This window comes from Octopus sinensis, linkage group LG12 (genome assembly GCF_006345805.1).
Source record: "Octopus sinensis linkage group LG12, ASM634580v1, whole genome shotgun sequence".
Taxonomy (NCBI): domain Eukaryota; kingdom Metazoa; phylum Mollusca; class Cephalopoda; order Octopoda; family Octopodidae; genus Octopus; species Octopus sinensis.
The window spans coordinates 59,415,645-59,436,974 of record NC_043008.1 but is presented as its reverse complement, the minus strand read 5'-3'; the positions used below and the strand labels follow the sequence as shown (position 1 = coordinate 59,436,974).

At 37.0% G+C, this 21,330-nt stretch overlaps 1 protein-coding gene across 2 annotated transcripts in view; it reads right to left on the bottom strand.

Moving 5' to 3' along the window:
* Nucleotides 1–14,715, bottom strand: part of LOC115218107 (small cardioactive peptide-related peptide) — a 67,336-nt gene extending 52,621 nt beyond the window's left edge. Inside the window, exon 1 of one of the 2 annotated variants that reach the window (XM_029787894.2) lies at nt 14,403–14,715. In XM_029787894.2, the coding sequence (XP_029643754.1) occupies nt 14,403–14,468 (66 nt within the window). In that variant the 5' untranslated portion in view covers nt 14,469–14,715. The remainder of the gene's footprint in view (nt 1–14,402) is intronic. The other variant, XM_029787895.2, reaches the window with a different exon arrangement.
* Between the last annotated feature and the right edge of the window lie 6,615 nt (nt 14,716–21,330).

The window sequence follows — 21,330 nt, the reverse complement described above, 5'->3', positions numbered from 1 at the left end:
GCGCGACACGATGATCTCATATTAAGATAAACACCTTGCAGGTGGGGCCCCAAGTAGGATTTTTTTTCAGGCCGATTAGCCTATCCTGCTATAAAGGTCTCTGAATAAGGGTTATTTCAGGATGATGAATAAAACAACCATGTTTCCAGAGGTGAATTATTCAAACTCCAAAGAATTCCTCTCAACACATGGCTATGTGCTCTCCCATTACTACTGCTCGTGATTAGAGATGCACATATCGTCAGTCACTAAGAAACATGCTCAACTAGTTATAGTCAAGCAATTACAAGCCAATCTGTGGTATTGAGCAGAATATTTGCTGTAACCCATCATTTATACCAAGACAAATTATGCACATGATAACACTTCTAATCAGTTAAGATCAGAAGCCACAAGAGCCACTGCCTGGTACTGCATCGGGGCATTTATTATTATTATTATTTATTATTATTATTATTATTATTACTATTATTATTATTAATATTATTATTATTAATATTATTATTGTTATTATCATCATCATTATCATCATCGTCATCATCCTCATCGTCATCATCATCATCATCATCATCATCATCAACACTGTCCTATCTCTTAATACTCGTCTTTTGGACTTGATTGTATTACATTCTTGGCCATAGCATCTCTGCTAATTCTTTCTCTGTGCATTTTGTGTGACTCAAGTTACGCCTCGAAGTGGGAAAAATGGTTTTTATTTTCAAGAATATGAAGAAAAATTCGAAAAAAAAAGAAAGTAGAGAAAAAGAGTGAGTGAGAGTATATATGTATGGGAGAGAGAGAGAGAGAGAGAGAGAGAGAGAGAGAGAGAGAGAGAGAGAGAAAGAAAGAGAAAGACAAGGGAGAAACAAAAGAAAAACAAGCATAAAATCCAGATATGTCAAACACCTAAAGCAAACGGTAGTTTCCATTTACTAAACTAAATTAATATGTCAGGCCTTGAAATATCCCTTATATTATTCCTTTCATGTGATGCAACAAAACACCCTAAACGATCAGTGTTTCTGGTAATTACAAGCCAGTAGCTGTGGAAATCATAAGGTTCTCGTTTAAAGCGTGTATTAGGGATATTTCAATGAAGGAGCCATGTTCCACTCCTGTAAATGCCTAATTCGATACAGTATGGCCATGAATGGTGGGTAATGACCGAATGAATACGATCGTAAATACAATAGCTGGATCCTTCAAAGGATCGACAGGGTGCGTAACTCGGAGATCAGGGAGTCTCTCCAGGTCGAGCCGCTACCACTACGCACTGAGAGATCACAACCCCAGTAATACGGACTTGTCATTAGTATGCCCTACAAGATGGATCCTTCAAGCCGAGCCAACTGGAAGGAGACCTAGGGGTAGTCAGAGAAGAGATGGTTGGGTTATATCCATAGTCTTGGTTGGTCGCGCTTGGGAATCCAGTCGGTAAGTCAGGTAATGGTTGCTTTTAATATGACCCTACAACCCACCCAGGAACAATGGCCGAAAGATGGTTGTGGAAACGTTTCTCAGCGTAGATTCTACCACTCCGTTATTTTGCATTATTTGCTCTGGTTTTTTAAGTTCTGGGTTCACATTACGTTGATGTCAATTTGCCTTTTATCCTTTCGGAGGCTGACAAAATAAAGAACCAGGCAAATAGCTGGTTTTTGTACCTAAATCAGAAAATATAATTTTATGGTATTTGTTCAGTTCATCTGTTTCAGTCATTAGATTGCGCTATTTATTCTATCGGTCACTTTTTGCCGAAACGCTAAGTTACGGGCATGTAATCCAGTCAGTACCAGCTGTTAAGCAGAGGTGATGAGACACACACAGGTACAAAGACACACACACACACAACACACACACACACACACAAACACACAAACACACACACACACACTCACATACGACGAGCTTCTTTCAGTTTCCATCTATCAAATCCACTCAGAAAGTTTTGGTTGGCCCGTGGCTATCATAGAAGTCACTTGCCCAAAGAGCCACAAAGTGCGACCGAACCTGGAACCACGTAGTTGTGAAGCAAGCCTCTTACCACACAGCCACGCCTGTTTCTTTACATTCTGGGTTCAAATCCTGCTAAAATTAACTTTGCATTTATCCTTTCAAGGGCGATAAACTACCGATCAGTTATTGGAATCTATTGAACCCTTCTCATAAACAATAATTTCATTGTCACTAAGTACCAGCTGTTTTTAGTCTCAGTTCATCCTTGATCCAGCCGTGAACACCACGTCTTTAATTCATATATATATATAATATATATATATATATATATATATATATATATATATATATATATATATATATATAATGGTGGAGGCACATGGCCTAGTGGTTAGAGAAGCGAACTCGCGGTCGAGGCATCTCAGACCGGGCAATGTGTGTGTTTATGCGCGAAACACCTAAGCTCCACGCGGCTCCAGTAGAAGGTAATGGCGAATTTCTGCTGACTCTTTCGCCACAAATTTCTCTCACTCTTTCCTCTGCATCTAGCAGCTCACTTGCGACCCGTCCAGGTGGGGAACATATACGCCAAGGAAACCGGGAAAACCGGCCCTTACGAGCCAGGCGTGGATCGAGAAGGAACAAACAATATATAAAAAGAGTGTATCTATTGTCTCATTTCTATTGCGTTATACAATGCATGTGATTTGATTGAAATTAAGTTATTATTTCCAGCAGGTCTAGTAAGAATGTAGAGAACTTTTGTTGGTTTCTTCGAATGACGTTAATGTAATATCTGAATGAGATCACTTTCATTGACTTTCATTCGGAATTGAAGCCAAGACAACTTAACACGTCTGGATTATACTTCTGGTAGTACGACGCTCGTTCATGGTCGAACAGTTGTGATTATACACAGGAAAATCGACTGTCAGGTAGATATAACTAAATATATGAAGGAAAAAAAAGACAAAACAAAACAGGAAAGAGAACAAATAATATAACTATATACTCTTAGTGAAAACTTCGTTGCTATGGTTGAAACAATTTCACTAACACTAAAACGAACATATTAGTTTTATGTCTCGGTGTTTTTATTTTTGTTTTTGTATGTCTTTTTATTTTTATTTTTGTATCGTTTTGTTTTCAGAAGAAAAATGTTCGACTCAAGTATTTCCTCAATTAGAAGAAACATCTTTTGTTCAAAATTTCATTTATGACAATTATTTTTGTTACACGGCAAAATAACAACAATAAAAAAATAATAATAACGATAACAACCAGTATAATAGCTTTATAGTTGATTTCATTAATTAAATTTTATATTTATTTATTTTTATTTTATTTTTCATTTATTTTTCTCTACTTTTTTTTTTTTTACTGATTGAAACCCACAGTTTGTCAGAGGTTTCGTTTTTATCATTTGTCTGTTGTCTTGAAGATTGTACGGCATTAACGAGAACATGTATTAACAAAACAACAACAACAACAACAACAAAAACAATATAATATAACAAGCAAGATCTTAAAAAAGGACGAAATCCGGAAGTTTGGCATTTATTTTGAAAGCATTGTACACACTGGATTTCTAAATTTTTATTCAACGGTTTGTAAACAAACAAATGTTTAACAAGCTACTCGAAGACTTTATTCTGTTTGAGATGCAGTGACCATAACTACGGAGTGCAATACATGTTCGTAAAAAAAATAACACAGTCACTATACAAATATGAGCAGTATAAGCATGTGACATAACCAGTGAAAAAAAATCTGATATTTGTTTCGGACCTTCAGGTTCATCAGAGCGATGCTTTTCTCGTTTTCTTAAACGTAAAGTAACTGAAAGTTCACAACTTCCTACTGGATGGGACGTCATTCAATACTCTGTTGTGAAGCTAACCCGCTGATCTTACTGGTATTTATTTTCAGCTGAGTTGTGTGAAGCAGCATAAAATAAAGTGCTTTGTTTAATTTTACGACGCACTACCCTGTCCAAGAACTGAATCCACATCCTGACAATCACGAGTTCAAAGCTTTAACCATTAGACCAATTTAACCTGTACATAAGCGTAATCAATATATCAATCAATGTATAAGGTGACGAGCTAGCCGGAATCGTTAGCACGCCGGGTAAATTGCTTAGCGACATTTCGTTCGTCTTAACGTTCTGAGTTCAAATTCCGCCGGAGTCGACTTTGTATTTCATTCTTTTGTGGGTGATGGAGGAAAAGGTATACTATGGTTTCTGCATAGGGCACGAGGCTAGCAATTTTGACGGAAGAAAATTAGTCGATTTGCTAGACCACAGTATTTGCCGTTATTTTATTTTGTTAGCACTCGGGAGGATGAAAGGCAAATTGACATCAACGTAATTTGAACTCAAAACCTAAAATTCCAAACTTGACGCTGTGGTCGATGTAATCGATTTATCCTCTCTCTCGAAATTGCGGGCCTTGAGCTAAAATTTGAAATCAATTTATCACATAAAGTAACTAATGAGATTAATTCCTTACTGTTTCTGCGAATAATAAAGAATTTCTTTGGGGAAGTACTCTTTACTCTTTTACTCTTTTACTTGTTTCAGTCATTTGACTGCGGCCATGCTGGAGCACCGCCTTTAGTCGAGCAAATCGACCCCGGGACTTATTCTTTGTAAGCCCAGTACTTATTCTATCGGTCTCTTTTGCCGAACCGCTAAGTGACGGGGACGTAAACACACCAGCATCGGTTGTCAAGCAATGCTAGAGGGACAAACATAGACACACAAACATATACATACATATATATATATATATACATATATACGACAGGCTTCTTTCAGTTTCCGTCTACCAAATCCACTCACAAGGCATTGGTCGGCCCGGGGCTATAGCAGAAGGCACTTGCCCAAGATGCCACGCAGTGGGACTGAACCCAGAACCATGTGGTTGGTAGGCAAGCTACTTACCACACAGCCACGATGAGAATGTTTTCCAATCACACAATGTCAACAGCAAAAACATCTCATTATCTTATTGAAAAAGTGACTCACAGTCACCCAAGTCGATAGCAGTTTGGAATGCTAGCAGAATGGCCAACGGCTCGTATCCTAGCTACAGTTCAACAATGTCTTAGTGGCTCAACAACGTTTAGCAGCTCAACAGCGGCTTTATTAACAAGTCATTTCACTGTTGATATCTAAGAACATTTAAATTTAAGCGAGGAACGATTGAAGGATATGCAGTCGCTGTAAAGAGCAATATCCCCGTAAACACATTAGGTGTTTTATTGGTTTACGCAGTTAAATTAAAGCTCTTTTTAGAAGCTCAGATCGAAGCAATGTTAATGCCGCTAGGTCGTGTGAATTCCTAATAAAAACTGTAAGCCGCAAATTTTGGAAATACGTTTGTGTCGGCAGATTGTATGAATAAACATTCTGCGATGGACAGCGACAGTCAGAAGATTATTGCTGCAATACGAGAAATCACTATCGGTGTTAACTCTTAATTATGGTATAAAGGTAGGCCACGGTTGTTGACAATAAGTCTTACGTATGATTTGACTCAAACATCTTGAGTTATTATCAGTAACGATAGATGAAATATAATGTCGGTTGAAACAGGAATAAAAGGTAGAATAGTGAGATATCGAACTAGATAATATAAATCATCCGGTTCAAGAAGAGAGAGAGAGAGAGAGAGTTGCACGGCTGGTATGTATTTTCAGCTGATTAGACTGAAAATGTGGAAATGAAGTGTCTTGTTTAAGGACTCTCGACGCACTGCCTTGTCAAGGAATTGAACCCTCAACATCCAGACCAGCATTATACACTCTTCAATACAACTTACACTTGTGAGAAACAGTTTACTTAAATAGAACATTCTTTGTTTTGGAGCATAAAAGCAAATGGCAGTATAATTCATACATGACTCACATATACACACATACGCGCGACTTTGCCTTTCATCCTTTCGGGGTCGATAAATTAAGTACCAGTTACCCACTGGGGTCGATGTAATCGACTTAATTCCTTTGTTCTTGTTTGTCCCCTCTATGGTTGACCCCTTGTGGGCGCAATAAAGAAATAAGAAGCGTTAGCATGCCTGGCGATATGCTTAGCAGTATTTCGGCTGTCTTTACGTTCTGAGTTCAAATTACAAGGTCGACTTTGCCTTTCATCGATTTGGGGTCGATTAAATAAGTACCAGTTACGCACTGGTGTCGATATAATCGACTTAATCCGTTTGTCTGTCCTTGTTTGTCCCCTCTGTGTTTAGCCCCTTGTGGGTAGTAAAGAAATAGGTATTTCTGCTCTTTACGTTGTGAGATCAAATTACGAGGTTGACTTTGCCTTTCATCGTTTCGGGATCGATTAAATAAGTACCAGTTACGCACAGGTGTCGATATAATCGACTAATCCGTTTGTCTGTCCTGTTTGTCCCCTCTGTGTTTAGCCCCTTGTGGGTAGTAAAGAAATAGGTATTTCTGCTCTTTACGTTGTGAGATCAAATTACGAGGTTGACTTTGCCTTTCATCGTTTCGGGATCGATAAATAAGTACCAGTTACGCACAGGTGTCGATATAATCGACTTAATCCGTTTGTCTGTCCTTGTTTGTCCCCTGTGTTTAGCCCCTTGTGGTAGTAAAGAATAGGTATTTCTGCTCTTACGTTGTGAGATCAAATTACGAGGTGACTTTGCCTTTCATCGTTTCGGGATCGATTAAATAAGTACCAGTTACGCACAGGTGTCGATATAATCGATAATCCGTTTGTCTGTCCTTGTTTGTCCCCTCTGTGTTTAGCCCCTTGTGGGTAGTAAAGAAATAGGTATTTCTGCTCTTTACGTGTGAGATCAAATTACGAGGTTGACTTTGCCTTTCATCGTTTCGGATCGATTAAATAAGTACCAGTTACGCACAGGTGTCGATATAATCGACTTAATCCGTTTGTCTGTCCTTGTTTGTCCCCTCTGTGTTTAGCCCCTTGTGGGTAGTAAAGAAATAGGTATTTCTGCTCTTTACGTTGTGAGATCAAATTACGAGGTTGACTTTGCCTTTCATCGTTCGGGATCGATTAATAAGTACCAGTACGCACAGGTGTCGATATAATCGACTTAATCCGTTTGTCTGTCCTTGTTGTCCCCTCTGTGTTTAGCCCCTTGTGGGTAGTAAAGAAATAGGTATTCTGCTCTTTACGTTGTGAGATCAAATTACGAGGTTGACTTTGCCTTTCATCGTTTCGGGATCGATTAAATAAGTACCAGTTACGCACAGGTGTCGATATAATCGACTTAATCCGTTTGTCTGTCCTTGTTTGTCCCCTCTGTGTTTAGCCCCTTGTGGGTAGTAAAGAAATAGGTATTTCTGCTCTTACGTTGTGAGATCAAATTACGAGGTTGACTTGCCTTTCATCGTTTCGGATCGATTAAATAAGTACAGTTACGCACAGGTGTCGATATAATCGACTTAATCCGTTTGTCTGTCCTTGTTTGTCCCCTCTGTGTTTAGCCCCTTGTGGGTAGTAAAGAAATAGGTATTTCTGCTCTTTACGTTGTGAGATCAAATTACGAGGTTGACTTTGCCTTTCATCGTTTCGGGATCGATTAAATAAGTACCAGTTACGCACAGGTGTCGATATAATCGACTTAATCCGTTTGTCTGTCCTTGTTTGTCCCCTCTGTGTGTAGCCTCTTGTGGGCAGTAAAGAAATAAGAAACGTTTGCTCGCCGGGCGAAATGCTTAGCGATATTTTGTCTGTCGTTACGTTCTGAGTTCAAATTCCGCCGAGACCGACTTTGCCTTTTATCTTTTCGGGGTCGATCTAATCGACTGGCCCCCTCCCGCAAAATTTCAGGCCTTGTGCTTAGAGTAGAAAAGAATATTACTTGGTCCGAAGACGGCGAGCTGGCAAGATCGTTAGCACACCGGGCAAAATGTTTAGCAGTATTTTGTAAGTCTTAATGTTCTGAGTTCAAATTCCGCCCAGGTCGATTTTGCTTTTCATCCTTTCGAAGTCAATAAGATAAGTACCAGTCTTGCGCTGGAGATCAATCTAATCAACTTACCAGTACCCCCAAATTGCTGGCCATGTACCACAATTTGAAACCAATAATATTACCTAATTCTAAGGCAGTGAGCTGGCAGAATCGTTCGCATGCCGGAAAAAATGCTTAGCGGTATTTCGTCGGTTTTTATGTATTGAGTTCAAATTCCACCGAGGTAGATGATCCGTTAAGCTCGCCAATCAAAATGCTTAGAGGCATTTGTTTGTCTTTACGTTCTGGGTTCAAATCCCGCTGATGTTGACTTTTCATTCCATCCTTTCGAGGTCGATAAATAAATAACCGGTTGAAGAAATGGATAGATTTAATCGACTTAGCTTCTTCCCTAAAACTGCTGGCTTTGTGCCAAAAGTTGAACCTAATATTACCCGGTCATTGGGTGTATTTAGCGATTCCATTCTGTTGCAGGCATTCGTACCAAGTCTGAAGAAAACTTCTTCATTTAACAAATTTTAGGAGCAATGCAACGTAACAGGGCCGTTACAATACCTTTTCTGTTTAAACTATAGAATAATCTCGAAACTAACAGCAAAATGAAGCTACGACTGTTATATCCAACATGGATTCATTGTGAATAATTCATTATTAAATGGAATAAATATATCTTTTTATGTATGTACGTCATTCCATCTATCTATCTATCTATCTATCTATCTATCTATCTCCATGTCCCCGTCTCTTTTTCTCTCTCTCTCTCGTATAATGAGGCCGCTTCCTGGCGTTTTTATAGTAAGAAGTAAACAAATAATACAAAAAAAAAAAAACTGCCATTCTATTGTCCCAAGTCGACCAATAATTGTGATTGAAATTGGGTTGACAAAAACTGTACAGAAACCCTTTGAATAGATTGTACCTGTAATTTAAAGGGTCAGCCTTGCCTAAAATCAGTGCCGCGGCGATTCTGTCTGAGAATTCCATTAAGGGTACACATGTCTGTGAAATGCTTAAACATAACTTTTTTTTACAATTTACAACTGCACTACAAATATTCAATATTGGTTTTAAATTTTGGCACAAAGCCAGAAATTTCGGGGGAATGGGTAAATGTATTACATCAACCCAAGTGCTTAACTGGTACCCCGAAAGGATGAAAGGCTAAGTCTACCTCGGCGGCATTTTAACTCAGAACGTTAAGATGGAGGAAATGCCGCTAAGCATGGTGGCGAGCTAATGATCGTACTAGTTCGCCGTCCTACAAATATTCAATATCGGTATTAAATTGTGACATAAAGCAGGTAATTTTGGGGTAGGGGGTAAAACTATTACATCGACCCCTGTGCTCAACTGGTACCTAATTTATCTATCCCGAAAGGATGAAAGGCAATGTCGACCTCGGCGGAATTTAAACTCAGCAAGTAAAGACGAGTGAAATACCTATTTCTTTACTAAACACAGAGAGGACAAACAAGGACAGACAAACGGATTAAGTCGATTATATCGACCCCAGTGCGTAACTGGTACTTATTTAATCGACCCCGAAAGGATGAAAGGCAAAGTCGACCTCGGCGGAATTTGAACTCAGAACGTAGCGGCAGACGAAATACCGCTTGGCATTTCGCCCGGCGTGCTAACGTTTCTGCCAGCTCGCCGCCTTAGTGAAATACCGCTAAGTATTTTGCCAGGCAGGTTCATGATTTTGTCAGCTCGCCGCCTCACAAATATTCAATGTTAATTACATTTATTTATCTTTGCAGTTACAAGGAACTTGCCTCCGTACAGTCTGTACCTCGTTTTAACTGAATCTTCTACGTGGAAACTTCTAGCCATCATCAACGTAACCAACGTAATAGAATTAAGAGATCAAAGATAATGAAATATGCTATATTCTGATATACAATGTGATATAATAAATATGTATACACATCATGAAAATTGCTTCAGCGCATGTAAAAGCTATTTTATTTGATAAAATCTATCATTATTTATTGCTATATTTAGGGACGGTCATTTTGCCAATAAAACATACGCACTGTTTATTTGATCTCCACTTTAGTTTTATTTTTTAATTAGTTTATTTGTCAGAGTTCTTTCGTCATACATTTTGTGACCTCTTAAATGACTGAGGTGACACGGAAAACAGACTGTCATTGAAGAGGTCACAGAATATGTGATGAAAGAACTCTGACAAATAATAATAGTAATAATAATTAATAATAATAATAAACATGGGTGGTTCGTTCAACATCCTTAAACAATCCTTATTCAGGGACCCTTTGAGTGGGATGGGCTACTCGATCTAAAAAAATTCTAACTGGGACCCACCCGCAAGGTCATGCGCTGTTTATCTTGATATGAGATCACCATGTCGCGCACATATTGTTGTGATGCATGTGCCTAGTGTACCCTTAACAGACGGATAGTCATGATGGGTATACTGGGCTTCGTATATTTTACCCCAGTGTCACTTTGATGGCATGCACTGCTCTCTCACTCAATAATAATAATAAAAGCGAAGCTCAAATAAATAGTGCGTGTGTTTATTGGCAAAATGACCGTCCCAAAGTATACCAATATATGTTTCAACGCCTGACTTCACATCAAGAATCTTGCAAAGGAAATACAGAAATGTAATTATAATCATTTAAAAGAATGAAAGGCAGTGAGCTGACAGAATCGTTAGCGAGTCGGATAAAATGCTTAGCGGCATTCCTCCGACTCATTACGTTCTAAGTTCAAATACCGGCAAGGTCAACTTTGCCTTTCATCTTTTCGGGGGTTGATGAAACAAAGTGCGACTCATGCACCAGGTCGATATAGTTGACACCCTCGGTCCTCCCAAATTTCTGGTTTTTATGATCGGTGGATTGGCAAAATCATTAGATCGTCGGTACGAAACGGCTTGTGGTATTTGTCCAACTCTTTACTATCTGAGTTCGAATCTCGGCGAGGCTAACTTTGCTTTCATCTTTTTCGAGATCAATAAAATAAGTACTAGTTTTGTACTGGGATGGATGTAAACCATTTCCCTTCATCCTATGAGAATTTTGGCCTCGTGCCAAAATTAGAAAGAAGAGTAGTGATAGAATTTAATGTGAAGGTTGTAAGCTGCAAATTTTGGAAATACACAGAGTCGGGCAAATGGATTTTAATACAAAAGTTGTACGTAAAATTTTATCGCTTCTTAAATAATAAAAGGAAAGTTTAGTGTAGAATGTTAAGGAATGTGTTTAAATAAGACTGAAATCTTGGCCAATTGACTACCACCGTGTTTACTTTGGTACTCTGAGTTAAAGTTTATCACTAAACCTTATACTAATATGTTGGACTCAAAGTTTTAAAATGTTTTCTTCCAACTCCCGCTCCCCTCCCCCTCTCTCTCACACACACATGCACATACAAACGCACACACTTTTCCTCTGTAAAGGGAAATTTTTATCCTGCAGCTAATAATGATATTGGCTTAAAATTTTGGCACTAGACCAGAAATTTGGTGGGAAGGAACTCAGTCGATTACATCAGCCCCAGCGGTCAACTGGTACTATTCTTTCTCATCGACGCCGAAAGGATGAAAGATAAAATCGAAATCAGAAGAATTTGAATTCAAAACGTAAAGACGGACGAAATACCGCCAAGCATTTTCTCGGTGTACTAACGCTTCCTATTTCTTTACTACCCACAAGGGACTACACACAGAGGGGACAAACAAGGACAGACAAAGGGATTAAGCCGATTACATCGACCTCAGTGCGTAACTGGTACTTATTTAATCGACCCCGAAAGGATGAAAGGCAAAGTCGACCTCGGTGGTGTTAGAATTAAGAACGTAAAGACAGATGAAATGCCGCTAAGCATTTTGTCCGGCATGCTAAAGATTCTCGTTGTAATAATCCATTCTGCTGGAGACACAAGCCTCAAATTTGGGTGGGGGAGGTGACTAGTAGATTACATCGACCCCAATGTTTCACAGGTACTAAATTTATCGACTTCAAAAGGATGAAAGGCAAAGTCGAACTCGGCGGAATTTGAACTCAGAACGTAGCGATAAGCGAAATACCACTTTCTCATCGTAATCATTTCTGCTGAAGGCACAAGGCCTCAGATTTCTGGGTAGGAGTCTAGTCAATTACATCGACTCCAGTGTTTCACTGGTACTTAATTTATCGACCCCGAAAGGATGAAAGGAAAAAATTGACCTCGGTGAAATTCGAACTCAGAGAGCGAAACGACGGTCGAAATATCGCTAAGCATTTCATCCAGCGCGCTGACGATTCTGCCAGTTCGCCACCGTCTCTCGTTTAATGATAGCATTAATAAAATAGCAATAACAAAGAATTGTAAAAGTTTGCGTTTGGAAACAGACAGGTAACCAAACAAACAAACAAAAACAAATAACAAACAACACAACAGTATTTCACTACTGCCCACAAGGGGCTAAATACAGAGGGGACAAACGGATTATGTCGATTACATCGACCCCAGGGTGTAACTGGTACTTAATTTATCGACCCCGAAAGGATGAAAGGCAAAGTCGACCTCGGCGGAATTTGAACTCAGAACGTAACAGCAGACGAAATACGGCCACGCATTTCGCCCGGCGTGCTAACGAGTCTGCCAGCTCGCCGCCTTAACAAACAACACAACAGACGTAATTAAACGTGTTGTAGGAGTACCACATGCAGTCTTCGAACCACGCCCCAAAATTAAAACGGCACACACAGGAGGAGTTTGATCACTTTGTTAGCAATTAAAGAAACTTTGGCGGGTTATGGAGTAGCATTTCTCACTCGTCACAAAAGTTTACTAGTAAACCGTAACAACGAAAACAATTAGATAGGAAAACAATTGTCAGGATAAAGCTGAGAGGTCAAAATGTCGACGATTGAACACTTTGTATCGTCGGAGATGGGACACGAAACATGGTATCGTTTAAATGTTTTCGTTAACATCTTTAAGGAGAACGCTGTTGAGAATATACGGCTAACAGGTTCGAATATAGAGTAAAGACGACAGCAAAATTATACATGGCAATAAATTTAGATGTATATAGCCACCGCAGTATATATATAAAAGTATGTTACTAAATTTGAGAGAATATGAACTGAACGGAATATCATTTATACAAACTAACAAACATACATTCATATACAAATATATACGTACGTACGTGTGTATATTGGTATGTGTCTACCGAACGTGTGTATATTGGTACGTGTGTATATTGGTATGTGTCTACCGAACGTGTGTATATTGGTACGTGTGTATATTGGTATGTGTGTATATTGGTATGTGTCTATCAAAAATGGACCAAAGGTCCTGTCCAAGATGGGATCAGAAGGTTGGTTTGAAGGTCCGCTGCAGGATTCTACTCAATTTTACTAGCTGGATGGAACTGGAGCAAGGGAAAATGAAGTGTTTTTCTTGAGGACACAATGGATCGTCTGCTCCAAGAATCTAAATCAGAGTATCATGATCAAGAGTGCAACACCTTAACCACTAAACCACGCGACTTCATCCCCCACACATATACGACTATATATATGTGTGAGTGTATATATACATGATAGATCGTTATCTCCTACACGCATTTTTTTCTCTCCTTGTTTCTCTCCTTGTTTTTTTTCTGTGTATCTTTCTGTCGAAGCGCGTAGGCTTGAAACGTAAAAGACTTGTTCTATTTCTATTCCTGAGCGCCATACTAATACATTTGTTTGTTTGTACTCCACCTGCCTTCGTCTTTTGTTTATTTTCGTAAACCTTCCCGTTATATATATATATATATATATATATATATATATATATATATATATATATATATGTATATATATGTATATATATGTATATGTATGGTGTAGTGTGTGCGCGTGCGTGTAGCATTGGTGTGGTATGTGCGCGTGCTGTGAGACCATACACAAATACAACATAAATACATATATTTATACATACTTAAAGACTTTTAATATATATATATTATATATATATATATAGATATGTAGGCACATAATATATTTATGTGTGTGTGTATATATATATATATGAGTGTATATGTATGCATGTCTGTACTACGTATGTATGCATGCATGTATATATGTATGTATGTATGTACGTACGTACGTATGTATGTATGTGTGTGAATATATATTATATATATATATGTGAATATATATATATTATACATATTATATATATATTTTATATATTATATATATATTACGTATGTTATATATATATATATTATATATATATCATATAATATATCATATATTATATATATTATATATATATATATATATTATTATATATATATAATATTATATATATATTATATATTATATATTTGCCTTTATATATATATATATATATATATATATATATATATATATATATATATATACATATATGTATATATAGAACGTAACAAAACCACGCATGCTGTCATACACATAAGGAATGGAAATGTCTACTTACTGTTTTGGCCAATACCAACAAGAAACAGATTGTGATGGCAACAAATGACAAATGTTTGCAGAACATTTTTGAGTTCCTGTGTGTGTTTATGTTTGTGATTGTGATTTTTTTTCTTCTGCAGCCCTTCAAACAGACTTCTCAGAAAGAATTCTTCTTCGTTTACTATATACTGTTCGTCTGGCACCTCTTATAAATTACGTTGTTGTTTTAAGGTGTGTGTATATATATATATAAATATGTAAATATATGAATAAATTATTATTTAAATATATATTTATATTTTTTCTTCTCTTTTCTTTTGGTTTTTGAGAATGTACCACCACTGTTAGGATTTGCTGAGAAGAATGTATGATAATATTCATTATTTTTCAGCATCTTATATTGTTAGCAAAGGCAGGGCTTCGTGATGTCACGAGAACAAGTACGTCCAATCAGCAACCGGTATTGATTTCCGGCCGATGGTGTCGGCGGACTTGATTGCAAATAAAATCCCACACAGAAAGATATACGCACAAACACAGAAGCGGCATAAACGCACGTGTGACACATTGACAAAACACAGACACGCATACACATTCTCTTTCACACGCCTTCTTACTCTCCCTATCTCTCTCTCTTTCTCTCACATGCACATACACCATATATACATGCATATACACACATATGCATACTTACGGGCACGCACGCACTCTCTCATTGAAATTTGTAAATGCAACATGGCCGCCTACATACATACAAAACTACAAAACTACATGTGCACATACACAAACACACACACAAAGATATGTGCGTACCTACATATATGCATTCATATAGCGATACCTGTATACGTTCATATGTACATACATACGCATATACGAAAATACTAATATATATCATATTGCAATTTTACATCCCACAAAAACACACCCATACAAAGATACAATCGTTGTCATATTTAATCATTTGGTGACTCGTATCTCACAGAACACATATATTTATATAATTATACATGCGTATATATTATAATAATTAATATATATAGTATATATATATATATATAATATATATATATATATATATACATATATGTACATATGCATCTATCTCTACATATCACACTGTACGTCATATGTATGCAGAAATGTATACATACATCTATAAAAAAATGTCTCCTAATCCACACGCACACACGCACACGCATATACATGTATGGTATGTATCTATCTATCTACTATCTACCTATCTTTCTTTCTACTTTATCTAGTATATATAATATATTATATATATATATATATATATATATAATACACACATATATATATATCTATATATGCGTATGTATGTATGTAAGTATGTATGTATGTATGTATGTATGTATGTATGATGTATGTATGTATGTATCTATCTATCTATCTATCTATCTATCTATCTATCTATCTATCTATCTATCTATCTATCTATCTGTATCGTACGTCTTTACGTTCTGAGTTCAAATCTCGCCGAGGTCGACTTTACCTTTCATTCTGTCGAGGTTGATAAAACGAATAATAATCAAGCACTAGTGGGCGTTACATACATATCTACATACACATATACATACATACACCTATTCTCATACATACACACACATACGTGGGGGCGCTGAAAATTCCTGTCTTTAAAGGTGTCGCGACAGACCCGGTTGGAGGGCCAACCTTCCAAGTTCTTTGAAAAGGCCTAAAAAAACTGAAAGACCACTGCAATAAGTGTTTGAATCTCAGAGGAGAATTTGTGGGATAAAATCATAAATGATCCTCCAAGAACTCCTCACCAGCCCCTCGTATATATATATATATATATATATATATATATATAATTGTCTTACTTCATATTACTTTTGTGTATTGTATTTGGTTACATACTTATGCTCGCCCTGCAATCATTAAATATTGTGGGATCGCTGTCGCTTATGACTATACATTTCTCTCCGAGGTATTCTTATTCCTGTACCTTGGCTAAAATAAACAAAAGAAACTTCGTGTCAAAGTAGTAAATAATCGAGAGAAAAATCCATGGTTTTCTCTAAAAAAACTTATATATAAACAAGGTGCAGGAGTGGCTGTGTGGTAAGTAGCTTGCTAACAAACCACATGGTTCCGGGTTCAGTCCTACTGCGTGGCATCTTGGGCAAGTGTCTTCTGCTATAGCCCCGAGCCGACCAATGCCTTGTGAGTGGATTTGGTAGACGGAAACTGAAAGAAGCCTGTCGTATATATGTATATGTATATGTTTGTGCGTATTTGTGTGTCTGTGTTTGTCCCTGTACCATTGCTTGACAACCGATGCTGGTGTGTTTACGTCCCCGTCACTTAGCGGTTCGGCAAAAGAGACCGATAGAATAAGTACTGGGCTTACAAAGAATAAGTCCCGGGGTATATTTGCTCGACTAAAGGCGGTGCTCCAGCATGGCCGCAGTCAAATGACTGAAACAAGTAAAAGAGTATATGTTTACGAAACTTCAGGTTTGAGCTACTCTTTTTCCGTCTCTTTCCTCAGCTTCACTCCGGCTTACCCCAACCACTCTTGAAAAGACTATAGGGTGAAAGAATAAGCAGAGATATTTGAACCTCTGACACAGTGCCTCATGTTATTTGTTTCGACCCTCCACACTCTGAGTTCAAATCCTGCCGGCGGCGACAAAAACAATTCGCTGTAGAGAATTGGCGGAAGTGTAAAAACGTCGAACTATTTGTCCTGCATCATTTATTCCGGCCTTTGAAGGCAGCAAACTGGCAGAATCTTTAGCTCTCCACCTTTACGTTCTGAGCGCAAATACTGCCGGGGTCGACTTTGCCTTCCATCCTTCCTTCCAGGCCGATAAAATAAGTACCAGTTGAGCACTAGAATCGATGTGATCGACTAGCGCTCTCCTTCAAAATTTCAATGCTTATAGTAGAAAAGAATATTTGTTACAGCTTTCGAAGGCCGTGAGCTAAAAGAAACATTAGCACACTGGGTAAGACACTTAAGAGCATTTCTTCCGTCTTAACGTTCTGAGTTGAAAATTTTTATTGGGGCTGACTATGCTGTTCCTCTAGCAGCCGATAAAATAAGTGCCAGATGAGCACGGGGGGGGGGGGGGGGGCGACGTATCCGACTAGCTCCCTCCCGTAAAATTTTACATCTTGTGCCTGTAGTATGAAAACTTTGCCATTCATCCTTAAGACGTCGATAAAATAAAGTATCAGACAAGAACTGGAATTGATGGTAAAGATTAATCCCATCCATGTGAACAGCTGGCCCTGTTCCTAAAGTAGAAACCATTATTATTACTAGGCCGGTGCAGCGGCAGGATGGCTTGAACATCAAACGAAATGTCTTTCATATTTAGTTACGTCAGTTTGCATTTTGAGTTGAAATTCCATCGTGGTCAAATAGATCAGTATGTATAGACTCATAGCACGAGATTCGGGTTGAATAATTTTATGATCTCTCTTCCTTCAAATCCCAAGTTTTGTGCCTATATTAAAAGTAATTATTATTGGGATGGAAGCACTCCGTCGGTTACGACGACGAGGGTTCCTGTTGATCCGATCAACGGAACAGCCTGCTCGTGAAATTAACGTGTAAGTGGCTGAGCACTCCACAGACACGTGTACCCTTAACGTAGTTCTCGGGGATATTCAGCGTGACACAGAGAGTGACAAGGCGCCCTTTGAAATACAGGTACAACAGAAACAGGGAAAGTAAGAATGAAAGAAAGTTGTGGTGAAAGAGTACAGCAGGGATCACCACCATCCCCTGCCGGAGCCTCGTGGAGCTTTACGTGTTTTCGCTCAATAAACACTCACAACGCCCGGTCTGGGAATCGAAACCGCGATCCTACGATCGCGAGTCCGCTGCCCTAACCACTGGGCCATTGCGCCTCCACAATTATTATTATTACTGTATAATAAGGCAGCGAGCTGGTAGAATCGCTAGCGGACGGAATACCGCCAAGTATTTCGCCCGTCGCTACGTTCTGTGTTTAAATTCCGCCGAGGTCGACTTTGCCTTTCATCCTTTCGGGGTCAATAATATAAGTCAAGTACTGTTTCCCCACAAAAATCCAGGCTTTGTGCTTGTAGTATAAAAGGTTATTATTACAATAAAAGTAGGCGAGCTTGAAGAATCATTACCGTGGCGCATAAAATTGTTAGCGGTTCAAATGCCGGTGAGATCGAATTTGCCGTTCATCCTTCTGGGGCCGATGAAATAAACACTAGTTGATCTCTGGGGTCGCACTAATCGATTAATCTCTATCACTCTAAAAGTTGCTGGCCTTGTGTCAAAATTTGAAATATTTGATTATTTCAGCTTTGTGCCGTCTGTGTACAATTTCTTCTGTCGCCTGCTTGGGTGCAAATACTAAGTCCGTCGTCTGATTCTTGACCTCAGCATCTCCTAGCCTGGGTGCTTTTGGCAGAATTTAATCCGTGGCAAGCATTCGGGTAGGACATCCGGTTTGAAGAGAACACCACCTCTGCAAACATACTCTGAGGGCCTGAAACGTTTACCTGATTGCTCTTCCTTACTGATTAGAAAATGGAGGTGGTGGTGGTTGTGGTGGTGGTTGAAACAAAAACAAAAAGAAAAAACTGCACAAATTAATGCAAACATAGTTTCACTGCAACAGATGGAGAAAAGCGCACATGCACATAGTGCATATGAACACATCGCTTGCTTTATGCATCTATACCACACAGCACTTGTTAATTACTACTTAGCAATTCCCGCTTAAAAAAGCCGCAAGGTTTTATGATTTTATTAAAATCTGTGCAAACACATTTGCAGAAGCGGTTCAACGGCTAAACGGCTAATACATGGAAAATGAAAGCAGCCAGCTAATAAATCTATGTATCTCTCTACAATCTATTCCATATTATAAACTGTCACCAGGTATATATATATATATATGTTTGTGTGTGTGTGTGTATATGTATATGTATTTGTATATGTATATATATGTATATATATATATATATAGATACTACAAACACACGCGTACATATAATAATATGTGTATATGTATGTAAACTTATATAAATATACACTTGCAATTATACATACGTATATATATATTTATAGACATATTTGCGTACATGCATACACACATGTATACACACACACTACATATATATATATGTATATACATATATATTATATATATATACACGTATATATATATGTAATCTATATATATGTTATGTATATATATATGTATATATATGTATATATATGCATATATATGTATATATATGTATAATATATTACACACATATATATATATACGTATATATATATATATATATGTATATACACACACACATAGATATATATATATAATATATATATATATATATATATATATATATATATACATATATATGGACAGGTATCAATACATACGTATACTTATTTAAGCAACGTATTAAAATACATTACACCTGCATAATTAAAATACCTAAAACTACATATCCGTGCACATACACACACAAATATACACAGACACAAACATAAGCAAATGCACGCACATAGAAAAAAAGACGCACATGCACACACGTATGCAAACGTAGATTGCTTCGAGGCATCTGTTCCTGCTCCTGTTATATGCATATATCATTCTTTTAGATGCACTTTTATACTAATTTGTATATGATTATATAAATTAATAAATAAAGTTCTCTTTGGGCATCATTCACTCTTCCCTCCCCACGGACTCTCTCTCTCTCTCTCTCCACATACACGTTTACATATAACAGTTATTATTTCATGCATATATATATATAATATATATATATATATATAATATATATATGTATAATATATATATATATACATCATTGGTTATCGCTTATGTGTTTGAATGTACACTGTATTCTTATATATATATATTCACCAACACATATAATACATACATACATATATATATATATATATATATATATATATATAATATATATATAAATATATATTCATACACATATACATATATATATATATGTATATATATATAATATATATATATAGATAGATAGATAGATATAGATATACATACATGCACATATATGTATATATGTATATGTATATATATAAATGTGTGTGTATAATATATATATATATATTATATATATATGATATAGAGTGAATACGAAAGATAATTGATTTATGTAATAGTGATGGAATACATAAAACAATATATAACATATTTTACTATGCATACATAGACACACACACACACATGTATTATATATATATACATACACACACACATATATATAGACACGCACACATACACACAAATATATATATATATATAGTATATATATATATATATATATAAATATATAAATATATATATACTTGTCTAGAGAAGCATGTATGTTTATATATAAATATATACATACACACATATGTGTAATTTTATATTAAAATATAATAATTAATAGGAATATATCTGTATTTGTATGTGTGTGTGTGTATGGATGTTTGTGTGTGTTAATGTCTCTGGCTGTGCAAACATTTATATGTGTACGTATACATTTAAACTTTATAAAAAAATGTCTACACACACCATTCTTTACATCAAACGCATGCCAGCGCGCGCACACACACGCGCACTATATTCAAACCTATATATCTATACATAACACACACACACACACACACACACACACACACACACACACACACACAACACACACACACATACACACACACACCACACACACACACACAATATATATATAAACACACACGTACACAATCAAACACACGCACATATATATGTGATATATAATTTACAGAATTGATGTTTGTATTATGATGTATGTACGTGTTTAATTGATATTGTTATTATATACACGCGTATGCATAGAAATATGTTCATATGTAATAAATAAAATTATACAGATAGTAATACGAAACA